The sequence below is a fragment of the Mustela nivalis genome, assembly GCF_964662115.1.
Source record: "Mustela nivalis genome assembly, chromosome: 1".
Taxonomy (NCBI): Eukaryota; Metazoa; Chordata; class Mammalia; order Carnivora; family Mustelidae; genus Mustela; species Mustela nivalis.
Genome location: NC_139020.1, coordinates 3,623,098 through 3,648,035, shown reverse-complemented (window position 1 = coordinate 3,648,035; position 24,938 = coordinate 3,623,098). Strand labels below are relative to the sequence as shown.

The 24,938-nt window shown below is 56.5% G+C and overlaps 1 protein-coding gene and 1 long non-coding RNA gene across 3 annotated transcripts in view; one reads left to right on the top strand and one right to left on the bottom strand.

Annotated features, from left to right (window-relative positions):
* C2CD2 (C2 calcium dependent domain containing 2) overlaps positions 1–24,938 on the bottom strand; it is a 52,292-nt gene that overhangs the window by 23,401 nt on the left and 3,953 nt on the right. For both annotated transcript variants that reach the window (XM_082721918.1, XM_082721917.1), the window contains 4 exons: positions 19,868–19,966; positions 8,263–8,382; positions 4,735–4,839; positions 620–742 (listed from right to left, as the gene is read on the bottom strand). In XM_082721918.1, coding sequence (XP_082578044.1) covers positions 620–742; positions 4,735–4,839; positions 8,263–8,382; positions 19,868–19,966 — 447 coding nt within the window. The remainder of the gene's footprint in view (positions 1–619; positions 743–4,734; positions 4,840–8,262; positions 8,383–19,867; positions 19,967–24,938) is intronic.
* LOC309860266 lies at positions 12,953–17,822 on the top strand. The gene is made up of 3 exons (XR_014309289.1): positions 12,953–15,002; positions 17,244–17,378; positions 17,537–17,822. It is a non-coding gene; the product is annotated as an uncharacterized lncRNA (long non-coding RNA).

Below are 24,938 nucleotides of genomic sequence, written 5' to 3'. Positions count from 1 at the left end.
AGACCCAGTGAAAGCGACGCTCTCCCTAATGTGGGTGGGCCTCGCCCGATCAGGTGAAGGTCTGCTAGAAAAGAGGCGGACCTCTCCTGAAAAGGGGGGTTCCTCAAGCCTGACCGCCTTCATGCTGGGGTGTCGGTTTTTTCCCTGCCTGTAGACTCGAGTGGAGACACCAGCTCTCCGGGGCGCTCGTGCCTGCTAGCCTGCAGGCCGCAACAGCAGCTCTCCGCCATTCTCATGGCTAACTAGGTTTCCCAGATGCCTCGGTCCTGGGAAGTCGAGCTCTGAGGCCACAGGCCCCGAGTGGACAGTGGAAAGTCAAGTTTCAGCTCCAGAAAGGCATGGGGTCAGGGCTAATTAAGGTTGGAGCGTGCCAGAGCTGCCAGAGCAGCCCAGACCCCTGTGCCTCCCATCCCACAGGGTTCTGGAACCCCTGCCTGGAACTTGCAGCACATCACGATCCGCAGGCCGTGGTCGCCCAGCAAGCAGTCAGGGGTTCCCTCTCTACCATGGCGGGGGGTGGGGGGTGGGGTGGGGGGTGGGCCTTGGTCAGGCAGACTCCCCTGCAGGAGGGGGACCAGGAGCCCTAACGGGCCGTGAGGCACCACCCTCCACGGCTCACCTGAACGTCCCTCGTGTCCACGGGCTTCGTGCTCAGAAGCACCGACGGAGACGCAGCCCCAACCAGGTGCTTCAAGATGTCCTTGAGAGCTTCACACACAGCCTTGGTCTCTGTCTCCCGGTCCTGCCAAAAGAGGGGGACGTCCTCAGATTGTCTCCTGACCGTGCGCCGTGCAACGGGGGGGAAGAGGCTGGCCGTCCTCGCTGCGTCCCAGGAACCAAGCATGCAGGGTGGGGGACGGGGGGTTCGGGGCTCTGGGAGGTCAGATCCCCGCAGGTGACCTGCTCATTCTCCTCTGGGAGACGGGGTCCTCCTTACTGACCTCAGAAGTAGGGGCACCTGGGTGGCTCAGTGGGTTAAAGCCTCTGCCTTCAGCTCAGGTCATGATCCCAGCACCCTGGGATCGAGCCCTGCATCAGCTCTCTGCTCAGCGGGGAGCCTGCTTCCCCCCACCACCCGCCTGCCTCTCTGCCTGCTTGTGATCTCTGTCTGTCAAATAAATAAATAAAATCTTTAAAAAAAAAAAAAAAGAAGTAACTCCTGCTCCTTATTTTCAAAATGACAACAATCGAGCTCGTGAAATATACAAGCGTGTCACTGCTTCTGTGTCGACCCTTTCAGACAGATGTTTCTTCTTTCTCGCATGACATCGGGTAATTTTTTTTTTTAATTAAAAAGTATTCAAGTAAATGAAAGGGCCCAACAAGAAAGATAAGCTTGTGGAGGCACAGAGTTTATATTAGCAGGTGTCAACTCTGTAAATCTATGATAATTAATCCCCAACAGAAAGGCGAACATTCCTAGGTTCCAGAATGTTCCCAGCACCACCATTCATGAAGCCCCACACTGGAAACCACCTAAGTATCCGTCGAGAACTAAACAGATACATCGACTGTGGCGCGGTCACGGGGGTGGCGGGGGAGGGGGGACGTTCCACAGTCCAGTGTAGATGCCCTCGAGGCTTCCACATCCCCAGCCTGCTCGGGGGACAGGACAGCTGCTCGCAGGGACCCCCACCGGGACCACAGACCTACGGAAAACCTCCCACTTGCGGGGCTGGAGAGATCTTGGAGGTTGGCCTGCGGAGGACTGGCCGGCCTGGCCCTGTTACAGCGAACTTGATCCCACTCAGCCCAGAGAGCAGCTACTCGCTGCCAGAAACTCTAATAATGATCAAAACAGCTAATCCTCCATGGCTCCTGGGATAGGTCAGGCTCAAGTCTACGCACTTACACGTATTAACTATTTTAATCTGCGAAACCACCTCTACTATCGTTATCCCCATTTTACCGATGAGGAAACTAGTGCACAGAGGCGTAAATTAACTCGTGGAGGGTCACACAGCTCACGAGTGGCAGAGCTGAGAGTCAAACCCAGGCGTTGGGGCTCCAGGGTCTGCACTGAAGACCACCGCGTTACTGTCTTTCTCTTCAGTAAGTACTTGACATCCCTGTCCTTTTTTTTTTTTAACTGAGGTGACATTCACCTAAATTCACATAAAACCATCTTAAAAGGGCACCTGCGTGGCTCAGTGGGTTAAATCCTCTGCCTTCAGCTCAGGTCATGATCTCAGGGTCCTGGGATCAAGCCCCGCATCGGGCTCTCTGCTCAGCAGGGAGCCTGCTTCCCCACCCTCCCCTGCCTGCCTCTCTGCCTACTTGTGATCTCCCTCTGTCAAATAAATAAAATCTTTAAAAAAAAAAGAAGTAACTCCTGCTCCTTATTTTCAAAATGACAACAATCGAGCTTGTGAAATATACAAACGTGTCGCTACTTCTGTGTCGAACCTTTCAGACAGATGTTTATTTAAAAAGTATTATTTATTTATAAATTTATATTTATTAAAAATACATTTATATTTATTTTATTTTATTAATTTTAATTTAATTATATTTATCAAAAATAAATTTATATTTATTCAAAAGGTATATTTAAAAGTGAAATAAAATAAAATATGCATTTCAGTGTGATTCAGCAGGCTCCGTATCCTGCTGCCACCATCGAGAGGTCACTCCTTCTGCTATCTCTCACCCACCAACAATCACTCCCTGCCCCTCTCCCCACCCTTTCCCTGACTGCCCCTCCCTGCCCCGCCCCTCCTCACCAACAGTCCCTGAGGGCCCCTGTATGATCTGCCCGCCAGGGAGATCTCCAAGCCTTGAGCTCCCAACGAGATCAGGCCATGTTGGGCTTCTCTCCCTCCAGGGACCTTCCTGGGGTTCCTTTGTGTTGCAGAAAGTGTCAGAGCCTCCTTCTTTTTAAATGGCTGAAAAATACTCCCTCACGTGGACAGACCTCATTTTATTTACACACTCAACTCTTTTTTAACCCCCAGGATTTCCCGTCCCTTCACAGAGGAGGAAACCCAGGGTGACAATAAGCAGTGGGTGCTCTGACGTCCCAACTCCTCCCGCGATGAGCTGAGCGGCTGGCTCAGGCCACACCCCTGCCCCCCAAGGCCTTTATATCCTCAAGGGGCCGGAGGCTCCGGTCCTGGGCCCACGGGCCAGACCAGCTCCCCGAGGGTGGGGCTGGCTTAGCGCCACACTTAGAGCCTCACTTCTCATTCACGGGAGGAGCGGGTGACAGTTGAAGAAGCCCACGGGACACGGGGTGGGGGGGTAAGCTGCAAACAGCGGCACAACAGGCCACAGTTTGGGTGAGAACGGGGCGGGGGGTGGGGTGGGGGGATACGTTCATTTTTGCAAAAAACCCGGGAACAGAGAAACACGAGCTAATGAATGACCAAGTTACCAAGTTACCGTGTGCAGGGGCGGATGGGGCGGGAGGGACAGGATAGAGCCTGCACGTCTGAGTCGAAGGTTTCCCGCAATTTTGACGTCTGAACCGCGTGAATAGTTCACATTTTCAAACAATACGTGTAAATGTACAAAGACGGGGGACAAAACCTGAGCATGAGTGCGGGCAGGCACCGGGGCGCTCCAGGGTCCCCCAAACACACAGAGGAAGAATGAACTCAAGGAATCCTACATGCAGGGGTCTGCCTGCCTCGGCGGGGCACAGCCCGGCCCAAAGGCAGGAGCACGTTGGCCGCGGTGCCGGGACAATCGGCCACGGAACGTTCCATGCACTCGGCCGGCCTGACCATGGTGCCGGGACAGTCGGCCACGGAAGGTTCCATGCACTCGCCGGCCTGACCACGGTGCCTTGGGGACCGCAAGATGCAGACGTGGGAGGGAAGGGAAGACAGGACGGACAGGACAGTCCGAGCCCCGGTGGGACCCAGTGGCCGGGCAAAGCGACAGTTGTGATGTGTGCCGGTTAGGGGACTTCCAGTCCAAGAACAAAGTGCGTGCCTTCATGTCACAGCACGGAAGGTGACAGTATGGATGGACAGAGGCTTACAGTCCCATACTTAGCTGCTGGGGATCTCGCTGTGGTTGGATGAGAGTCTGAAACAGAGCCAAGACGGCGGACAACCACGGTCACAACCCCACCCTGCAAGGGAGCCGGCAGTCCCGCGGGCCTCTGGCCTACGTGATCTCGTGTGATCTTTCCAGCACCTGAAAGTGACCCCGGGGGGACTTCGTACGCCGACTCCCTGCTTCCAAACTCATTTCTTCCAATACCTAAGACCGTGGGAAGCAGAGAGATCACCTTCTGATTCTACATGCACTGAATTTTAGGTCCGGGGAGAGACACGCCTGCCCCCAGGAACCAGCCCACAGCCACAACCTGAGCTGCCCCGGAGTGCCTCGGGGGAAGCAGAAAGGGTCTGATGTCAGGCACAACAGCTGAGGAACGCTGTGGCGACGGATGTCCCTGGTTCTCAGCCTGCGCTGCACAGCAGTGCTAGAAACAATTCTGGGGTTTGGTGGGGGGGGGGCGGGGGGCAGGCCCAGAATCTTCTAAAGTCCCCAGACAATGGCAGGTGTGGCAGGGTTGAGGGCCGGGGTTAGATCCAGCAAAGCCGTCTGCCCCCACCCCGCCCCGTCAGCGCAGCCCCACGATCCAGGAAGTGGGGAGAAGCCCGCCAGCATCGGAGGGGCGCCGGGCTGAGCCTCTGTCCCCCCGGTCCGGGGGTCACCACGCACATGCATTCTCACGTACACCAACAGAGGGGGCGGGGGTGTGATAAAAACGCCCAGACTGACCTCCGCCACTGCCCTGGGCTGCACCGTAACGGCCGCGTCCGGAGTGCTGACGTAGGACCACCGGATCGGGATGTCCTCCGTCTTCTCTCTCATGTGGAGCTCCAGCTGCCGAAACACAGGGTTACGGGAGAGCCACGCGGCCGGCGAAACCTCACGCGGCCGCGCGTGTCTGCACGCGTGGGGGCTCGCTTATTTTCCGAGACGTCTGCTCGGCCTCCCCTTGCCTTTCACAACGATCAGGAAAGCTCTAACCTCCCTGGGGCTCCCCTTCACCCCACCCCCGCCCCGCCAGCACCTTCCGCGGCCTCAGCCCACCACTCGGAGGTTCTCAGCGTTGGCCGCTGAAGCCCAGATGTCATGCAAACTCTGCATTACGTGATTCTGTAATTACATGCGTAATTCTCTGTGCTTTGCATTCTCTCCGGGGGCGGACACCAAGGCGGGCAGGAGAGGGAGATCAGGTGGGGAGGGGGATGCGTAGCCCAACCCCTCGCTCCCACAGGCCCCGAGGGTTGTGCCCCAGCACGGGGGGGGGTCCTCGTCCTCTCTTGCCTGGGCCGACGCACGGCCTCCGGGTGGACTCTCGGCTCTTGCAACAACCCGCTGGATGGGACCCACGCAGGGAGGCAGCGTCACGCCCCCCGCCACACCCAGATTCTCGGAACTGGTGATAACAGGACCAGGTACAGCAAAGGAGACTTTGCAGAAAGGACCAGTGGACGAGGAGATAACGCTGGGTCATCCCAGCGAGCCCCGAGAGAAGAGGAAGACAGGCCAGCAGGCCAGCGAGGGGCCCGAAGACGGAGGGAGGACGCCAGGAGCTTCCGGAACGAGGCGGGGGCTAGAAGCTGCCAACAGCCCTCGGCGGCCGGCCCGCGAGAGCATAGGCCCTCAGCCCTGCGGTCCCAGGGAACAGAATCCCGCCGACAGCCCAACGAGCAAGGAAGCAGAGCCTCCCAGAGCTTCGAGACTGCAAGGCGGCCCGCCGATGTGAGCCTGTGCTGTACATCGGGCCTCCAGAGTGGCTCCATTTATGCTGGGTTTTCTTTAAAAAAAGATTTATTTATCTATTTTTTTAGAGAAGAGAGAGAGCATGCCCGGGGGGTTGGGGGCAGAGAGAGAGAGAGAGAGAATCCCAAGCAGAGTCTGTGCTGAGCGTGGAGCCCAACACGGGTCTCGACCTCAAGAGCCTGAGATCACGAGCTGAGCCGGAACCGCGAGTCGGACGCTCAACCGACTGCGTCCCCCGGGCGCCCCCTCATCTAGGTTTTAAGCTAAGTTTGCATGCTCTGTTTCAGCAGCCGCAGCAAACGAGTACCCCTCCCTTCCTTCCTCAGCCCGAGACTCTTTCCTGAGCACAGACCCCAGCTCTTTCCCTCGGTCCCCCTCCCCACCCTCAGCCAAGGAGGAGAGAGAGGCTTTCCTCCACGGTACTAGCCCCTCCTCCCTCCTCGCGGCCAGGCTAGCACCTGGTAAGACCAGCGAGGCCCTCCCTGGCCCTAGAACCCTGGCTGGTTCCCAAGAAGGTACACCAGCCCAGGCAGGTCCTGGGGCAGCAGACAAGCGAGACGGACGATGGGAGGGGCGGGGCCTTCTGCACCTTTTATCTGAAGGACAACAGAGCCACAGGAGTGTCTCCTGCCTGGGGCTTGGAGTCCCCTCCGGCAGCCGCCTGCCTTTGAGAGGGAATCGCAGAGCAGTTTTCAGCTGTGTTGGGAGATCAAAGATGCAATCACGTTACTTGTCTCGGAGCTGCATGAAACGGCACAAAAACCGCATCTGGGAAACTCCGCGTCCTCCGTGGAGGCTTACGGGTCTCGCTGGACTCACTCTGTGCTGAAACAGCCATCGCGTGTCGGCAACGCGTGTCCCAGACTCTGCAATTATTTTGCAATTACGCCGTCCAGAATGTTCGGGGGAGCGGGAGGGGTTCGAGTCTCAGGAGGGGAGGGTCAGTGAGGGGGTTCCGCAGGGCTGGCTCATGGAGAAAAGCCACATAGGTGGCCAGAAAACCTTGCTGGCCCCGCTCTTCATAACCAGGCCTGTGCAAGAAAAGCACCCGGGATGTCCTCTTCCCCTGTGGTCAAGGGGCCATGAGACTTGGCACATGCCCCAAACAAGCAGCCAAGCTCGGGCACAGAGGAAAGGGAGACACGGGGCCGAAGCCGCGGTAACCCCTAAAACAGGACCCAGAAATTCACAGTCGAATGGAACCTCGTGGACCCTGCCTCATGGGAGGGACACAGCTGCCCGGCGGTTCAGCGCCCAGGAATTCCCCTCGTAGCCTCTTACAATGATTAGCCGTGTCTCTGGGTAATGACTACGGAGATCGTCCCTAACATGACGCAGCACACAGACGAGCACCCCTCGGAGAGGCAGTGAATCGGCTTCCAGAAACCAGGATGAAGCAAGTAGCATCACAAAGCCACCCAAGGGAGCGTCCTGGCTTCCCAGTGCGCAGAAAGGTTATGTTCGGGCACCAGCCCGGCTCAGTGCACTGAGCGTCCGACTCTTGATCTCGGCTCAGGTCGTGGTCTCAGGGTCGAGGGATCGAGCCCCGCATCGGGCTCCACGCTCAGCGGGGCGTCTGCCCCTCCCCCTCCTTCTGTGCCGGCCCCCGCGCTCCCGCATGCTCTCTCTCTAAAATAAATACGTGGTTTTTTAAAGCTGTATTTATACCAACCTGTAGTCTATTAAAGTGTGCAAAAGCATCACATCTAAAAAAACATACATTATTGCTGAAAAATGGTGACCACCGTGTGAGTGTTCGACCACAGATCACCGGGACAAACGTTGTAAGGGAAAAGCATGACATACGACAGAACCACGTGCACGTGACAGAGACACCCAGCAAGCGAAGGCTGCCGAGAACACGCCGACAGGCGTCCCCCACGCTGGCTCCCACGCGCCTTCCGGGGTGGAAAGTGCAGCATCTTCGAAGTCGAATGAAATGAGCCGAGCCTGTACCAAGCCACGATGAGGATAACCCGTGGGTGAGGAGAAAAATGAGCGCCCTACTCGTCTTTCAGACTTACACCGACGAGTAAGAGGTCTTTTAAAGCTGGCCTTTTCCAAAACCTAAAAAAGGGAGGAACTCCCAGGCCAGCCCCTAGGCTGGTGCCCCAGCTGCCCGGGACGGCTGGGGTCTGGCGCCGGGTCCCGGGACAGAACCACTGTCCTCATCTGGGATGTCTCTCACCTTCACTCCCCCCGTCGGCAACACCCCTGCTCTGTTTAAACGCCTCGAAACGCAGCCTCTCTCCCGACAGTGGTAGACGGAATTCATGACCTCCGCCCACACACACCTGTGTGTAACACGGATGTGGGGTGTGCGTACACGGGTGTGCGTGCGTGCGTACGGTCCGTGCGCATCCACAACCCACGCTTTATTTCTACCCATACAAGGTAGAAAAGCTTACAGTCCGAAACCTATGCGACAGGTGAGGCCCCGCGATCACACCGGCCTTACCCTGTGGGTTGATGAGGTTTGCGGTCTCCCCGGGACCCGCTCGACCTCCCCGGACTCACCTGCACATGAAACGGAGAGAGCCGTGCACAGTACAGCGGGGGCCCCGTGTCTTCGGGGGACGGGGACCCCGCGCGGACCAGGAACTGAATGGCCTCGCCCACCACGTGACAAGACACGACCTGGAGGAGGCACGAGACAGGACAGAAAGAATTTGCGCCAAACACCCCTCGATTTCAAGGAATAAAATACTCGGGATGTGAAAAGTTAGCAAGGACGAGACGTCAGCGTTCCAAACCCGCCAAGTTCCCACCTCCGCACCTTTTCTGTTATGGAATCGTCTGAAAACCAGAATCGACATTCCAGATCTTTTCTTCCCAACGCATCACTCAAGAGCTACACCCTGTGTTGCCCGAATCTAGTCGTTATAGGCTTTCCACAGAAAAAGTTTCTCCTGGATAGTGTGTTCCGTTTCTCCCCACCAACAGACTTAAAATTCCCCAGACATTTCCACGTTCATATGCTGTAAAGCCATTAGCCGTCTCCTCTCTCTAAAAAGGAGGCTTAGAAAGAAAACAAGTGATACATGTTGTAAGCAAAACACTTAAAAATATTCTTGGAACACCATAAATTGTTTCTATTTAGGTAATTTTCAAGCTATTGTGGTTTCCAAAGATGTGGGGATAATTCAAAGACCATATAAAATATTAAACACTGAGGAAGTAATACAGCCTTAACAAAAACAGCATCATAAAGTGAGTCGGCTTAAGGAGCTGTAAGACAAAGAGAAGTAATCACACCAGGAATAAACCAGGCCACATTCCCGATAAAAATCACAAGGCATTTCTGAGAAAGCGGTTACCACACAGAAATATCAAGTTTCTGCCCCGGGACCCCTCTAGAGGAGAGGACCTTCTAGAGTGCGGGTCACCCCTGCCCTCGCAGCAGGCGAGGAGCGGGTCCCCGGAGACGATGGGGAGCCAGGTGCCAGGTGCACACTGGCTGGGTGGGGGGGCGCCCGGCAGGTGGCCAGCATGCCAGGCCGGGGCCAAGTCATCAGGAGGGAGGAGCAGAAGGCAGGAGGGACCCCCACCTTCCCAAGGGAACGCTGCCGGCTGTCACTTGGGAGGGAAAAGAGAATTCTTTAATTCTCTGGTGGATTTATCAGAATCTAAAATAAAATACCAAGTGGAAAGATTATCCAAATAGTTCCTTTATCCGGCCTGCTGTTTCCCCAAGTTCAGGCTAGGACATCTGCCTCCCTCTTCCTTCTCATCCCCAGCAAACTCCTTCCTTCCCACCGGCAACGGCCCCTTCAGAGCCTCCCCCACGCCCGGCCCCTCTGCCCCTCCCGAGGAGACGGATGCTGGGCCCTCCCTGCATGCCCCCTGCGTCCGTCCCCAGCGCCCCCCCCCCCAGCCCGTCGAAGGCTCTCGATGGCACAGACTGAGAAGGAAGAGCCTCGCCTGCTCTCGGCCCTGGCAGAAACCGCCCACACTCGTGTCCCCTGGCCCGGCAAGGTCGTGCAGAAGCTCGAGCTCCGTGCGAGAGTGTACATATCTTCATCGTGTTACCGCCTCTCCCGAGTTCACAAAAGGTTGGAACAAAAAAATGTTTGTACAAGAAATGTCGTCTATTCATTTAAAAATAAATGCTCTATAAACAGTCCTCCTTGGAGGAACGCATTTTCGTGCCAGATGAGTTACAAACACAAGAGACATGACACGGAGAGCGTTCACTGTCCCCATCTCGATGGCCTGGGCCTCGCACGGCTCTGGGAAAACACCGGAGGGGTGACTGCTGGGTTCCTGTTAGGTCTCTGGAACCTTCTGTCTCTACAAGTTGATTCGAATTTTCACAGTATGTATAAAATCCCAGGGCTCTGTCCATGCTCTCGAGCAAGAAGGCGGTGGTTTCCATTGCGTCAGGTTCCACACAAAGCTTCCCCCGACCCCATCCCCGGATACGTAGCAGCCTGAGCCCGTGATTAAGCACAAATAAACAAGGGTTTATAGTTAAAGGCTTTAAAACTTCTAGGATGCAAGACTCTGATGGCCGCAGCCCCCATTCAGGTCCCATCAAGCACGGCAGTGGAGCACTGAAGACAGAGCATTTATAGGTCCCAGTGTCCTGTCACCGAGAGCCGCTGGAGGGTCTTCCCAGCCCCCGGGGTCCCGACCCCCTCCGCGGAACCGGCCACGCAGACGGACCACTCCCCGGTCTCCCCGCAGCACTCAGCGGGAAGAGTCGGCCCCAACAGCTGTGCTGCCCCAGCGTTGTAGCTCGGCCCAGCGAAACGCGGCTGGCGCTGTGGCTTGGAGCCCGTTAAGGGACAATGACGGCACCGAGCCTCGTCCTGGCCGGCCGCTGGCCCTGCCACCCTGGGAATAATAATGCTTCATTTGTCAAATGGACAAGAACAAAATGGAAAGGCTTTAAAAATAAGTAATCTTCTTTTAGCTGCATTAAGGTGTTATCCCCAAGGGGGATTAAATTCTCTCGGCCCCGGTAAATGAGGGACAAGCTTTTGCCACCACACAGGGGACCCCACTTGGAGCCGCAGAAGGTGGGGGCCCTGAGGCGATGCACAGCAGACCCTTCCAGCCAGTCGGGCCTCCCAAGAGACCAGGATGTCCAGGGCCGACGTCTGCCTAAACCTGGCCAACAGGGACAGACCTGCTCGTGACCCAGAGTCCCCCCACCCCGTCCCACACACACCGGTGTTTCTCAGGGTCCCTCCTGAGGTTTTCACAGTAGCTCCCCAGAGCATCCCCATCATACAGGGCTGTTTAAATAGGGCTTTTCGACTCTCAGTGCTCTGGCTTCCCGCGGAGGGACTCCAATACTGGTACCAGATTTTCGAAGTCAGGTAGAAACGGGACCTAGGATCCGCCGTGGGACTGAGCTCTTCTCCGAGACAGATGTGAACCTCTGGGCCCAGAGCAGGACTCCAGGAAGACAACATCTGGGAGCATCAGGAGCTCCCGTGAAAAGAGCCAGCCACAAGCCCACCTGCTTCACGCTGGAGTCCCATAAACCATATCAAAATCGCGCCCACAGAAAGCTGAACTGTGCCTCCCAGAGACACCACCCTCCCCTCCACAGAGGAGAGCATCTACCAAGGACGGGCTTCGTGGATGGAGGGGCCCCAGGGTGCAGCCCCGGTCCACTCCTGCAGATCAAGACCGAAGGCCGGGACGGAGGGTCACAGGGACGCACACGTCACCATCATCGTAACCGGCGCAGACAGAACAGATGGGGCGTGGTTCATGGTCCTGTGCTCGCTCCGGCTTCAGGATGGAAGCTCCGGCAGTCACACACCCTCGCAAGTAGGTCTGATCTTGAAACTGCAGCCCTTTGTTTAGACTTGGGGCCAAAGAACGAGCCTCCGTCCTGGGCAGAGCTGAGTTTGGTTACTGCTTGCCAGAGAAAGGCCTGGAGTGTCTTCCAATCTCGCCGCACTCCTTCCGTGTTCCTTTGCAAGTAAGCTCCTTGGACGGCTGACTCAGCTCCTTCTTCTCTTGGAACCCTCTAGAGACCTGGAAATAATTTATTTATTTCTGTCCCCCAAAGAACTAGAAACACAGCCATGAAAACGCATCGAAAGGGTTGAGGTCACCGAGTCTCTCTCCCCGTGATCATGCTTTATAACAGCCCGAGGGAAGAACTCCGAAACGACAGGGAAGGTATCATCTGTGCTCCCAACACTGCTGTCTAGACTGACCTCTGTAAATGTTCTTGAAGACAGCACCAAGCTGATACAAACGGTCCTTTCTACTCAGGAACAGAGATGCAACTTGTTTTCAAAGATTTTATTTGTTTGTCAAAACCACAGTGAGATCCCACCTCACACGGGTCAGAATGGCTAAAAGTCAGGAAACGACAGGTGCTGGTGAGGATGCGGAGAAAGGGGAGCCTCCTGCACTGTTGGTAAGAATGCAGGCTGGTGCAGCCACTCTGGAAAACAGCATGGAGGGTCCTCAGAAAGTTGAAAATAGAACTACCCTATGACCCAGCAATTGCACTATTGGGTATTTATCCTAAAGATACAAACGTAGTGATCCAAAGGGGCACGTGCACCCGAATGTTTATAGCAGCAACGTCCACAATAGCCAAACTATGGAAAGAACCTAGATGTCCATCAACAGATGAATGGATCAAGAAGATGTGGTATATATACAATGGAATACTATGCAGCCATCAAAAGAAATGAAATCTTGCCATTTGCGACAACGTGGACAGAACTAGAGCGTATCATGCTTAGCAAAATAAGTCAATCGGAGAAAGACAACTATCATATGATCTCCCTGATATGAGGAAGTGGTGATGCAACATGGGGGCTTAAGTGGGTAGGAGAAGAATCAATGAAACAAGATGGGATCGGGAGGGAGACAAACCGTAAGAGACCCTTAACTTCAGGAAACAAACTGGGGGCTGCTGGGGGGTTGGGGGAAAAGATAGGGTGGCTAATGATTCATAGACCTGCACCCCTGAAGCAAATAATACATTGTATATTAATTTAAAAAATATTTTGGGGGCACCTGGGTGGCTCAGTGGGTTGAAGCCTCTGCCTTCGGCTCACGTCGTGGTCTTGGGGTCCTGGGATCGAGCCCCGCATCGGGCTCTCTGCTCAGCGGGGAGCCTGCTTCCCCCCACCCTTCTCTCCCTGCCTTTCTGCCTACTTGTGATCTCTGTCAAATAAATTAAAAAAAAAAAAATGTGTTTGTGTGTTTGTTTAGAGAGTGTGGGGGGGGGGCAGTGGGAGAGAGAGAGAACCTTCAGCAGACTCCGTGATGACCACGGAGCCTAATGCAGGCCTCGATCTCATGACCCTGAGATCACGACCTGAGCCAAAATCAAGAATCAAAGCTTAACCGAGTGAGCCACTAGATGCTCCAAGACTCAGTTTCAAAGGTAAAATGCATCACAGCTAGGCGCGATCCGAACATCTATGCAGTTAATCCTGTTGGCCCTGGGAGAGATGAAAAATACTAGAAAAAAGACGGCGGCGCGGCCCAACCCCGGAATGCTGGGTTGACGCTCTGCTTTCCAGTCCTGCGGGACACGCCATGGACCACCCGGGCTCCGACATTCCTCCGTGGCAACACTCCCCAACCCCCTCTGGTCAGGGCACCTGGAATGCACAGGACGTGTTTCCAGTAATGCTGCTCTCCCAAGGGGGCCGGCTGCTGGGGAATGTGGCCTTGGGAAAGGTGAGAACTGCCGGCATTTGGGGCTCAAAGGTCTATCTGTGAACATGGCCTTCTCTTCCGTCAACCCTATGTAGGAAAGATACACACGGGACATTTCCTTTAAACTGAAGGCAGGAGGAACAGGGTCCTCTCCAGGCTGCCTGTTAGTGCTCCCGGCACGGGGTCCCCATCACTCCGTCACACCCACCCCTAAACGCTGCTGCTTCCTAGCCCGACGCACAAACGAAACTCTAGCTTGTCCATGGGTCCTTTACACTGTCTTCTGCAGGCGACATCAGGCTGCACCCCACGGCTGACTCAGCCCGGAATTCAGTCCAGCAACCCAGACAGGCATCGCTCCCGCCCCAGGGTGGCATCCGCACTGGGTCTCAGAGGGCAGGGCCTCCAATGAGAAACCGCCCACTGCCTTTGGAAAGACCCTGGTACAAAACAATTTCACAACCTGTTAGCATTTTAATAAATACCAGGCTAATGGGACACCTGGAATTTCAAGTTATGCAAAGAAATAAAAATGTCAAACGCGCATCCCACCTGCAACTAGAGAGACAAACGCAGGCGACCTGGAATCAGGCGACCCTTGCAGACCAAGGGGGCCGGCTGAGGTCGGGGGGGGGGGGGGACATGGGAGACCCCAGCTGCTTTCAGAGTCTATTTCAGCACACAAGCATGTCCCAGCCTTGGTCGGTCACACACAGAACGTGAGCTGTGGGCGGCTCCGACGGACAGCAGAACCAGAATCTGGGGGAAACTTCACGCCATCGTCCAAGTTCTGTTTGTTGCTGTTGTCTTCCAGAAGCAAAGGTGGGTTCAGGCCTCCCGAGCGCGTCCCTCTTCTCCGCGGTCTACTCCGCGGTCGGGTGGGGTGGGGAGCACCGGGGACGGGAGGACACGGATGTGAGAGAGAGAGGTCACAGCACTGGCAGAGGTGTCCCAGGCTCCAGCGTGTGGGTGTCCCGAGGCTGACTGGCCTGACCCAAGCCTCTGCCGCTGAGTAGCTCTTGGCCAAGCGACTTAGCCTCTGTTCGCCTCAGTCTCTCTGTCTGTATGCTGGGCGTGATGCTCGTGTGGTGAACACGGACGAGAAGAGACAGAGCCCGGGGCTGCTCGCACCCGACAGCCCCAGAGCCGAGGCCCGGGCTGGCTCTCGGTCTCCCCACAACCGCGCCAGGCAGGGACACACGCTGCGCAGACACCAGCCTCCGGGTCCGAGGGAGCGGGAAATGCCCAGACACGCCCAGATCCAGCCAGTGTCTCCCTGGCTTCCGAGCCGGGCCCTTCTCCGTGCAGGCGGGTTATTGCGTGTGTTTAAAGCTGTGGCCGTGGGTGGTCGTTACAGCACGAGAAGCCTCTCTTTACTTAGCGGAGGAGCTGCAGACGGAGATAATGACCACTTTTCCCAAGACACCTGGCCTCCCCCCGAGAAACCCAACACCACTCCCCGTCTCCAGGGCGCCAGGCAGGACCCGCTTCCACCGGCAAGCCTTCCGGAGCAACGCCGCGTCCAAGGAGACACACCGCGCTCCCTAAAGAAAACGCACGGCCTTCTCGGCGGGGGTCCCGGCGCAACCCCCGAACCGGATTCAGACGGGGTGAGCTCCCACGCACTCCTTGGGCCCCTCTCGTCTCCATGCAGCCAAGTGTGCAGTTTCTGAACCCACGGCCATGCCGTGACCGGGCTCCTGGGACGCCCTAGGGAGCAAGGGCTGGCTCTCGGGCCGACTACCACCCAGAGACCGAGGCCTGCCTTTTCTGGGTCAGACGTTCCGCCGCGAGCCTCCCGGGACGTGCAGAAAGAGAACGTGGGTAGAAACTCGTTGCTCTTGTGTAAGAGGGTAATTACAGTCTGGGGGGAAGGAATCCACTCAGAGCAGGTTGCGACTGGAACAGAAGGCAGAGGAGCCCCTGGAGAGAAGCGTAAAGGTGACGGCTTCCGCGCGCAGTGTCGCGCTGGGGATTCCCGGGTCCTGCCTCCCGCCTGGGCCAGCTGTGCCCACAAACATGGAGGCCACGTGACAGGGAGGCATCCAGTCTATGCCCGAGAGGATGTCCTGCGGGACAAGCACGGGCTCCCCGCAGGAAAATCCACGACCCACAACACCTGCTTGGGGTCAGTCGTGGGGCTTCGGCCCCAGTTCCGGGTTCACAGCTCCTAACACCAGCGGATCGCCCACAGGATGAGAGGGTTTTCTGTGCGCTAAGGAGATGACTGGTGGTTGGGGGCTGTGTATGCTTCAGGATGGCGGCTGGTCACCCCCAACTCCAGCCATGATGTCAGGGGTGGGCGGCGGTTGGAACTCTCAAGACCACCCCTGGCCTCCAGGGATGGGAGAGGGGCTGGAGATTGAGTTCAACCACCAAAGCCAGTGATTTACCCAACCTGGGTCATGAAAGCTCCATAAAACCCCCCAATCAGGGGCACTGGGGTGGCTCCATGGGTTAAGCCTCTTGCCTTCGGCTCAGGTCATGGTCTCAGGGTCCTGGGATCAAGCCTTGCATCGGGCTCTCTGCTCAGCGGGGCGCCTGCTTCCCCCTCTCTCTCTGCCTGCCTCTCTGCCTACTTGTGATCTCTCTCTGTCAAATAAATGAATAAAATCTTAAAAAGAAACAAACAAACAAGCAACTGTGTGCAGAGCTTCTGGGATGGTCTACGTGAGGAGGTGCCCGTAGCTCAGGGCCCCTCCCCCATTACCCACCGAGGCCCCCCCGTGCCCCCTATTCTTGACTTGTTTCCTGTATCACAAACCAGTAATAGGAAATAAGCTGTTTTCCTGAGTTCCTTGAGTTGTCCCAGCAAATTATCAAACCTGAGGAGAGGCGAGCCGGTGGGTCTGAAGACCAGGGGGCCCAGCCTTGGGGCTGGCATCTGAAGGGGGGGGGCGGTCGTGTGGGGCCATGCCCTCAGCCTGCAGGGCCTGCGCTGCCTCTGGGGGTCGGTGTCAGAACAGATCGGAGTTCGCGAACCCCCAGTGGGCGTCCAGCGAGGTGGGGAGGAGAAGCCCGACCCGCTGCTGTCAGAGCGCCCCAAGGCCATGATGCTCCGACCAAGCTACGGCTGGGCACGCCGTGCATCCGGCCCCCATCATGGGCTCTGCCCCTCACGCTGCTCCAAGTGACGAAGACCTTTGCTCTCCAGGCAGGACGCGGGGGTGGGAGTCGCTGAGCGATCGGATGTCTGCCAAGACCATGACTAGGCCCACGGTGGTCTTCAAGGGTGGCAGGAGAAGGTCAAGTTCAGGGCACGCGGAGAGCAGGGCAGGCCCGCGGGGAGACTCGAGACTGAACTCAAGTCAGGAGGGTGAGCCCAAAGGGGGACCAGGATCCCCATGACAGGACTGTGTACTCCAGCCCCACGGTCGGGCTCGTCCCTGTCATTAGCTCAAGTGCCAGTCCCACGTCCCTTGCCAGGGCTGAGTCAGGGACATGACAAAGACAGAGGCTGATGATACGGAGCGCACCGAGGAAGGCACGGGGGCGTCCTCAAAACCACGCCTCTGCGTTTCTTTACAACATTTGCTGGTGGCCCCAAGTGCAATTACAGATTTTCCCCGTCCAGCACTCTACAGAGCACAACAGGACAGAGCAGAGAGAGGGTTCAACGTGCCTGAAACCCGGGCAGGGGCCGGTGGTTAGATCCTAAGAGGAGGACCCGGCTGCTGGAAGCGTTCTGCCCAACGCAGCGGTTCCAGGACACGAGGTCCTAGAGCAACGGTAGAGAGATCCCGTGGCGCGGGCCCCCTCCTCTGATGCCCACAGACGTTAACACCCAGCACCCCCCACCTGGGGACACACTGCAAGAGGAACTCTGATTCACCTGGTTGACCCCTTTCCAGCATAGCGCCTTCGTGTGCCGCGCTCAGCCACGACGCCCGGCCGTGAGTAGAGAAAGTGGGGGCGGGACCCACGGACTTGGAGGCGTCCTACACCCAACTTCTCAGGAGCTGTGGGTGTGCAGAGGCCGCGGGCTGGTAAGTGACAGTGGCACCCACCACCACCACCCACCCCCGGGACCTGCTCTCCCACACCCCTGGCCGGGGGGCAGGGGCCTGACACGCGACGGGGACACCTGTCCCTACCCGCAGCCGGGACAAGGCACTGACAAGCCCCCATTTCCCATTTGGCCAAGGAGACATACAATGAAGAACAATGAAGAAACTGGGAAAGCGAAACACGCCCCACGTGCGCTGTACCATGTGTCTGCGGCACACGAGGAGCTCGAGCATCTGCCCCGGCCGCGGGCAGCGGGCCCTTCCGGGGGGAGCGCAGGAAGGACGCTCTGCGCAGGGGCCCAGGGCGGACGGCGGCCTCGTGTTCAACTTTTGCGTGAGCGAACACCGCTTCTGTAACCGTCTTCAGGGAAACACGATTTCACCAGCCTCTAGGAAAGTTGCTTTTCTGGCGCGAAATATCAAGACCTTGAAAAACGGCTCCTTCCTACGTCGACCTGTCAGCTCCCCCGTCTACACCTCCGGGCCTCGGAAACCGGGCAGAGTCAGAAACACCAAACAGCAAGTGCCCACCACAGCGGGACTCGGTCCTGATCGGTCAAAAAGAGAGAGGGGGCTCGCTGCACCCAGAGGCACTTCCCAGGCCGGGGGGCGAGGTGCCAACGGCCCTCAGCCCCCCAGTATTGTAGAAGCCCCGGGCCACCTGCTGGCCCAGCCTGATCCAGCCCTAATGCGTCCTGCTGGTCTCGGCATCCTGAGGTATAACCAGCCTAGGGTCTCTCGTACCCCAATACCTTCTAGAGACGTCCCCACACTTGTTACAGGAGTAACACAGCACAAGCCTCCAGTATTGGCAAGGGGTGAGGAAGGAGAGCCCTCCCGGGCTGCCGGGGCGCAGTGGGCGGGGAGCAGTGCCCTGCTGACCCACTCTGGGACAGCTGGGCACTCTGCAGCGGGCACACCTGCAGCCTTGCAGCCCACGGCTGCCCCCGATCCACTCCCCTGCTCGTGCTTGAGGAGGCGGAGACCGTAAGCAGGTGAGTTCATGGCAGCCTCGCTGCTCTGCTGGGAAAGAGAGGGGCAGCGCCACTGTCCATCCGTGGGGGGTGAAGACAGAAGCTCTGGTCCCTCCAGGGCCCTGAGCTGCAGTTCAAGTAAAGGAACCAGAGTGGCCAACGCTACACTAGTGGGGACGGGGAGCAGAATCCGTGGGGCGGGGATCGGGGTAAAAGCGCTCTTTCTCCAGTGGGGTCGCGCAGGTGTCTCCCTCCCCGCCCCTGTCCCCATCTGCTAAAGGGCCCTTTAGTAGCAAGGGACCCGACAGCAAAACAGAGACAGATACCAGGGCAAGCCTTGTATTTCAGAGGGAGTTTCTTAGGAGTTTTTATAGATACTTTCCATTAAAAAAATCTTATAAATTATTCACAGTATTTGACCAGTCTAATAAGTAATCCCAGCCTGTCCTGTGAATAACCACAGACTCCAAAATGAGCTCAACATGGCATCAGGATGGTTTGGATCTAGGTGTCAGGGGTGCCTGGGGGGCTCAGTGGCTTAAAGCCTGTGCCTTCGGCTCTGGTCATGATCTCAGGGTCCTGGGATCGAGCCCCGCATCGGGCTCCCAGCTTAGTGGGGAGCCTGCTTCCCCCCTCCCTCTGCCCCTCCCCACTGCTCATTCTCTCTCTCACTCTCCCTCTCAGATAAAAGCTTTAAAAACAATCCAGTGTCATATATATACACACAAATATATGCATTTCTGGGACACAATTCACGCATCATTTAATTTGCCCATTTAAACTGTATAATTCAGTGTTTTTTTCTTTAAGATTTATATGTTTATTTGTGGGAGAGAGCGAGCGAGCGAGCAGAGGGAGAGAGAGAGAGAAACTCAAGCAGACTCCCCGCTGAGCATGGAGCCCGAAGCAGGGCTCGATCCCAGCACCCTGAGAGCATGACCTGAACTGAAATCAAGAGCTGGACCCTTAATGGACTGGGCCGCCCCAGCACCCCCAAGTCAATGGTTGTTAACACATTTCCGACTTGTACAACCATCATCCACGACTCTGAGAATCTCATCATCACCCCCCAAAGTCAACCCCCCCACGGGCAGTCCCTCAGCAGCCCCCCCACCCCAGGGCCCGGCGACCCCAAATCTCCTTCCTGTCTCTGTCAACGTAGCCACCCTGGACAGGCCACGTAAACGAAGCCACTCAAAGACGTGCCTTCCGTGCCTGGCCTCTCCCACTCCGCGCGGTGTCTTCAAGGCCCGTGCACGTGGCACAGGCCCGCCCCTCCTTCCTTCTCAAGGCCAAATGCCATCCCAGCGTGCGGATCCACCAGCTGTAGACCACCCCTCATTTTGTTTTTCGCTTTTTGGGTTTTTTTAGGTTTTTAAGGTGTCCACATTTTCAATAATCCCAAAACAGAATAACCTCTCCGCTCCCCCCAGCTCAGCTTTAAATTCACTTCCTCGGTGGGGAAGGGCCCGGGGGCGACCGCGCTGAGCTCACCTTCTCCTGGGCGGACCTGGCCAGGCTGGAGACGCCCCGCACTGCGAGCTCCAGGGGCTGCTGGAGCGGGTCCTCCTCGAAGGACAGGAGCAGCGGGCCCTAGAACAGGAGGAAAGGCATAGTGAGGGCACGCCAGCATGATTATACACCAGGGAGAAAGTTCTGGAAACCTGGGAACCGGGAATCTGACCCCTTTCGGTTAACTCTGCCTCCAGCAGCAGCCGCGATCACATAGCATGAGGTCCCTGCACCTGAGACACAACACGCCCGGGGCTGGGATCGGTTACCAGAGTGGGTCGGAAGCAAGGAACACACGACTAAACCGGAGATGTGTCCATACAGACTGTACAGACCGCAGAGGGGGTCCTGAAAGCTCACGTTTACAAGGGGACGCGGTGCTGGTGTGGCTCCTCGGGTCCATCACGCTATCTGGCCAAGCCCAGCGAGGTCAAGGGCTCTGTCCTCTGCTTCTTCCGCTAAAAGCCAGCTCTCTCTCTGGTTTAGGATCACCTCTCCCTGCTCCACATGGTGCACCCCCTTCCTCTCCCACCACCCAAGTGGGCAGGAACCCCCCAGGGGCTGGCCACCTCTCCTAAAGATCCACCAGCTGCTGGCTGTGCCCCAGGAGCGGGTTCTCGAGCCCCGGCTTCACAGACCTTCATGGCTGCGGGGCTCCCACCACCCAAGGTCTCCTGGGTCCACTAGGCAACTACAAGCCACGGTCAAGGGCAGGAGAATAAAATGGTACGAAATGGCACCAAAGCTCTTTTGGCAAGTTGTGGAGTTACCCTGGGGCTATTTCTTAAGAATTCCCGATGACCCAGAGTGAACCGAAAAGACCCAGAATATTGTCACTAACACGCGTCCAACCGCGCCCAGCTTGAACATCTATCTCACCCCCTAAAAATCATCAGGGAGGAATTAAATCTACTTCTCAAGAGGGATGAGGTCACCGACCCGCCTGCTGCACAGACACGGGCCTCGGCTGGAGCAGGGGAGTGGCCGGCCAGGGGCAGGGCCGTGCCTTGGGCTCGGGGAGGGGAAGGGTGGGAGGCCGTGGGGGGCAGGGGCGGGCAGGGGTGGTCTCGGCTGCCTGGGCTGCCTGGAGGAGCCGCTGTGGGTGGGGCACGCCTGAAGCACCCTGCACCACCCCCCACCCCCACCCCTGCACCCGCCCAGGGATGGCCTGCACCACCCCCCACCCCCACCCCCCCACCCGCGCAAGGGATGGGTGGATACACTCTCGACTCTCCTCCCTCTGACACCTTCTAGGCTAAAACCCAGAAAAGATTCTGCTGGGACACTGAACGTCAAGGAGTGGGTGCCCAGAGGAAATGAATTTTTAAATTAAAATAAAGACCCAGAGGTTCCCTGGGTCCCTTCCAAAGGGCCTGGTCCTTGGGTTGCAGGAAACCCAGGGCTCAGATGGGACACAAGCCTGTGCTGCTACACCTGTCACACTCTGTCCAAGTGCGGATGCCACCTCGCTTTAGCCCAGCAGGACTTGACGCGCACAGTTGCCGGGAAAGCACCAAGAAAAGCACAAGGGTGGGACGCCTGGGTGGCTCAGTTGGTTAAGCAGCTGCCTTCGGGTCAGGTCATGATCCCAGCGTCCTGGGATCGAGTCCCACATCCGGCTCCTTGCTCCGCAGGGAGCCTGCTTCTCCCTCTGACTCTGCCTGCCACTCTCTCTGCCTGTGGTTGCGCTCTCTCTCTCTCTGACAAATAAATAAAATCTTTAAAAAAAAAAAAAAAAGAAAAGCACAAGACCTCCAAGACCGCAGAACCTCCATCATCCCCTGTGCAGAACAGGTGCATGCACACACAGATGACCCAGTGGACCAGATCCGCACGGAGAAACATCGTGGATGACAAACGCAGCATCCCAAATCACTGGATTTTAAAATATGGATTAAAAAATCAGGATGTGGGAGGAACCCCGAAGAAATATACAGACAAACAAATGAAACTAAACACATTAGCCATGATGCCATCACTCTGCGAAGGGTGGGAAAACACAGATCTAACCAGAGGAGCTCCGGAAGACAACATCCTGACTGCATAAACGCGTACCCTGGTCCGTCAGCCTGTGTCTCACAGGGGAGCAGGTTAGCAAGGCAGAAACTGCTGTATGTGTCTAAGAGAACTGACCAAATAAGTCAGTATGTCAGAGACAGGAAGGAGCAGATGCCTGCCTCTCGGAGCGGGAGGATACAGATGAGGAGAGGAAAGTGGACGGAATTCTGCTGCTGAACCAGAACATGAGGCATCAGCCTCCAGACAGACAGAAAGGGACAGAACAACAGAAGTGAGCCTGTGAGCTGCTGGCAGACACAGCCACACCTCCTCCGTCTGTCCACCAGAAGGGTCTAGAAGCCATGAAACCCTGACAGTAATGAGCACTTCGGATGCACTGACCTTGGCTTCCAAACACTTCTCCAGTAAAAGGCATCAGCGCTACTCCACGAAGGGGCTGAACCCGGGCAGGAAGAGCGGAGAATGAAAAATACGAGATGAGTCTAGAGCAAACATCTTGTGGGATCACGAAGAAGGGAAGTGCTAAGTCGATGTCTATTTGTGCATCTTGAAGGCAGAACACAAGAGGCTACCGTGAAAGGCCGTACCGGCCAACACAAGAGCCATTCCACCAACCACGCAAGTGGCCGTGGCATCAGATTATAAACCGCAGAATAAAATAAATCCCCGAGAGTCCACACGGATACAAGTCATCAAGGGCAGGGAAGAGAAGTGGTAGCGCTTTCTCATAAGAGAATTGCAAGGAGTCCATGTGGGAGAGAAGGAAACAGAACCATCGTCCCCAGACCAGACACACCATGGGGCCAAAATCAGCAGAAGATTGACAAGTAACAGATTTGTAACGGTCGAAGGAGCTTCCCAGGAGAGCTGTTCACCACCAAGGGGAGGACAGAAGAGACACAGGTATATGGAAGAAAGCCCAGCAGACTCCCCCTCACCGGGGGATCAAGGCCAAGGCCTCTGCCGTGACTCCTCTGACGTCACAAAGCCCATGCTAGGGGACGTTAATAGGGGCGCATCATTTCTGTGGTTTGTATAACCACAGTCCAACCCTGTGTAAACACCAAATTGAGGGACATTTGGCAAAACGTCAGGCTGTGTCAAGGTTGTGAAACACAAGGAAAGACTAGGGAACTATGACCGACTTTGCACCACCGGGAAAAGCCACAGCTCGGTGCCTGCGGGACCTGATGGAATCCGGGAAGGACACAAGGACACTGGCAGACCAGGTGAACTTCAAGTCAGGCCTTCAGTTTCAAGGCTTTGTGCCAACTGTTAGTTCCTTACACTGTCACATTGTTAATATGACTGCACTAGGAAATATGGTAACATTGTGCCGATGTTAATTTCTTGGCTGTGGTTCTGTAAGGCTGGGTGAGGAATGTATGGAAACTGAATTATTTTTGCAACTTTTCTATGTATCTAAAAGCAAAAAAAATAAAAAATAAAAAGTTGGGGTTTTTTTTTAAGCTGCTTTTTCTTTCTCTCTCTCTCTCTCTTTTTTTTTTAAGGGAGACTTTACAAGAAAACAGCCCCCCTTTATTGGCTACTGGCTAACACCCCCACACAGACCTCAACCCCCTCCCAGCGGATTCAGTTTTCCAGACTGATCCCAAAGGCACCGTCTTTCTGCGGACGAAGCACAGAGAGGTCAGGACTCGCCCAAGGTCACACAGAGGTGCCTTCCAGCCACAGCGGCGCAAACTGCTCTTCCTCTTCCAAGCTGCGCGTGAGAAGTCGCCCCCCTCCTCAGCAGCCCGCGACCTGGCCGATGGGAATGGAAGTTAGCTTTGGCTGCATTTTCGTCGATGTTAACACTACACCCACTCTTCCTTCCCCTCGATTCCTGTCTCTTCGGGAGAATGGGTGAGGGCCTGGAGCCGAGTCCCGGGTTTTCAGATGGGCAATTTGCAAAGTCATCAGGGCGCCTCCTTGACTGTTGATTCTTTAGAAGGGAAAAACAAAGCACCTTAAACAGCTCGCCATGCCCAGGCTTGGCCGGCTCCCAAGCAGGGAAGGCCTGTGTCCAGACAGGGTGATCCACATTGCCACCATTCCTCCCCGTCTGGTGACAAGTTCCTGCCAGGGCCTGTCATTCAGCCCCTGGCCACCGCCGGCTCCGCGCCAGCCTTACGCTGGGCACCAAGGAGGCTGCGCCTGGACAGACGGGGCTCTGGGCTGGCCCCCGATCCCGGGAGCTGATGAGGACACAAGGTGCGGGGACCAGGACAGGTGGCCGGGGGCTGGGGGACAGCATCCTCTCGGATGGGAGGATGGCGGGGGACCTCTGCTCTGAGACCAGAAGGTTTACAGAAGTCAAAGAAGGAGGAAGGGTAATTAAGTGTTCAAGACGAAAGGAATGATCTAGGCTCAGGGGCCCACATGGGAGAGAGCCCTGAATGTTTGAGCAGCAGACAGGCTATCGGTTAGGGGCTGGGGCAGGTCCACAGCCCTGACCCAATGTCACCTTCACACTCTTACCGACGGACCTCCTGTGCCGCGGCCACCGACGCTGCTCAAGGAGCTCAGATCTTTGCGAGCGTCACTCAGAGCTCACTGTGAGATAGGAAAACTGTGAAGTCTTGTCGCTGTGTTTACTTTTGAAAATGTCAAAGCTCATATAAAAGTCAGAGCTATTAATAATACGTTTTAAGTTCACACGGCGTCTTTTTTTTTTTCGAAGACCACAAACGGTCCCGCGGCCTTGGTCATTTGCATTGAGAACATTCCTCTGAAAAAATCCTCAGGCAAACGACTAAAGCAACAAATAGCTCTGGTGACCCTCCTAACTGAGGGCCTCCAAGAGCTGGGCGGGCCTTTTCTAGACAGTCCGAAGCCCCAGCCACAGGACACAGCCTCGCCCTGCAGCTTCTGCTCCCCACAGGGGGCCCAGCAGCGTCAGCCCCGGGAGGGGCTGCCTGTCCACAAGCACCCTGGCTTCCAGAGCCTTCCAGGTGGGTGTTGGGGGGCACCATGGCTGGAATAACCAATGTTCTCCGAAGGAAGGGGGCACGTCCAGGCTGGTAACCGGGGC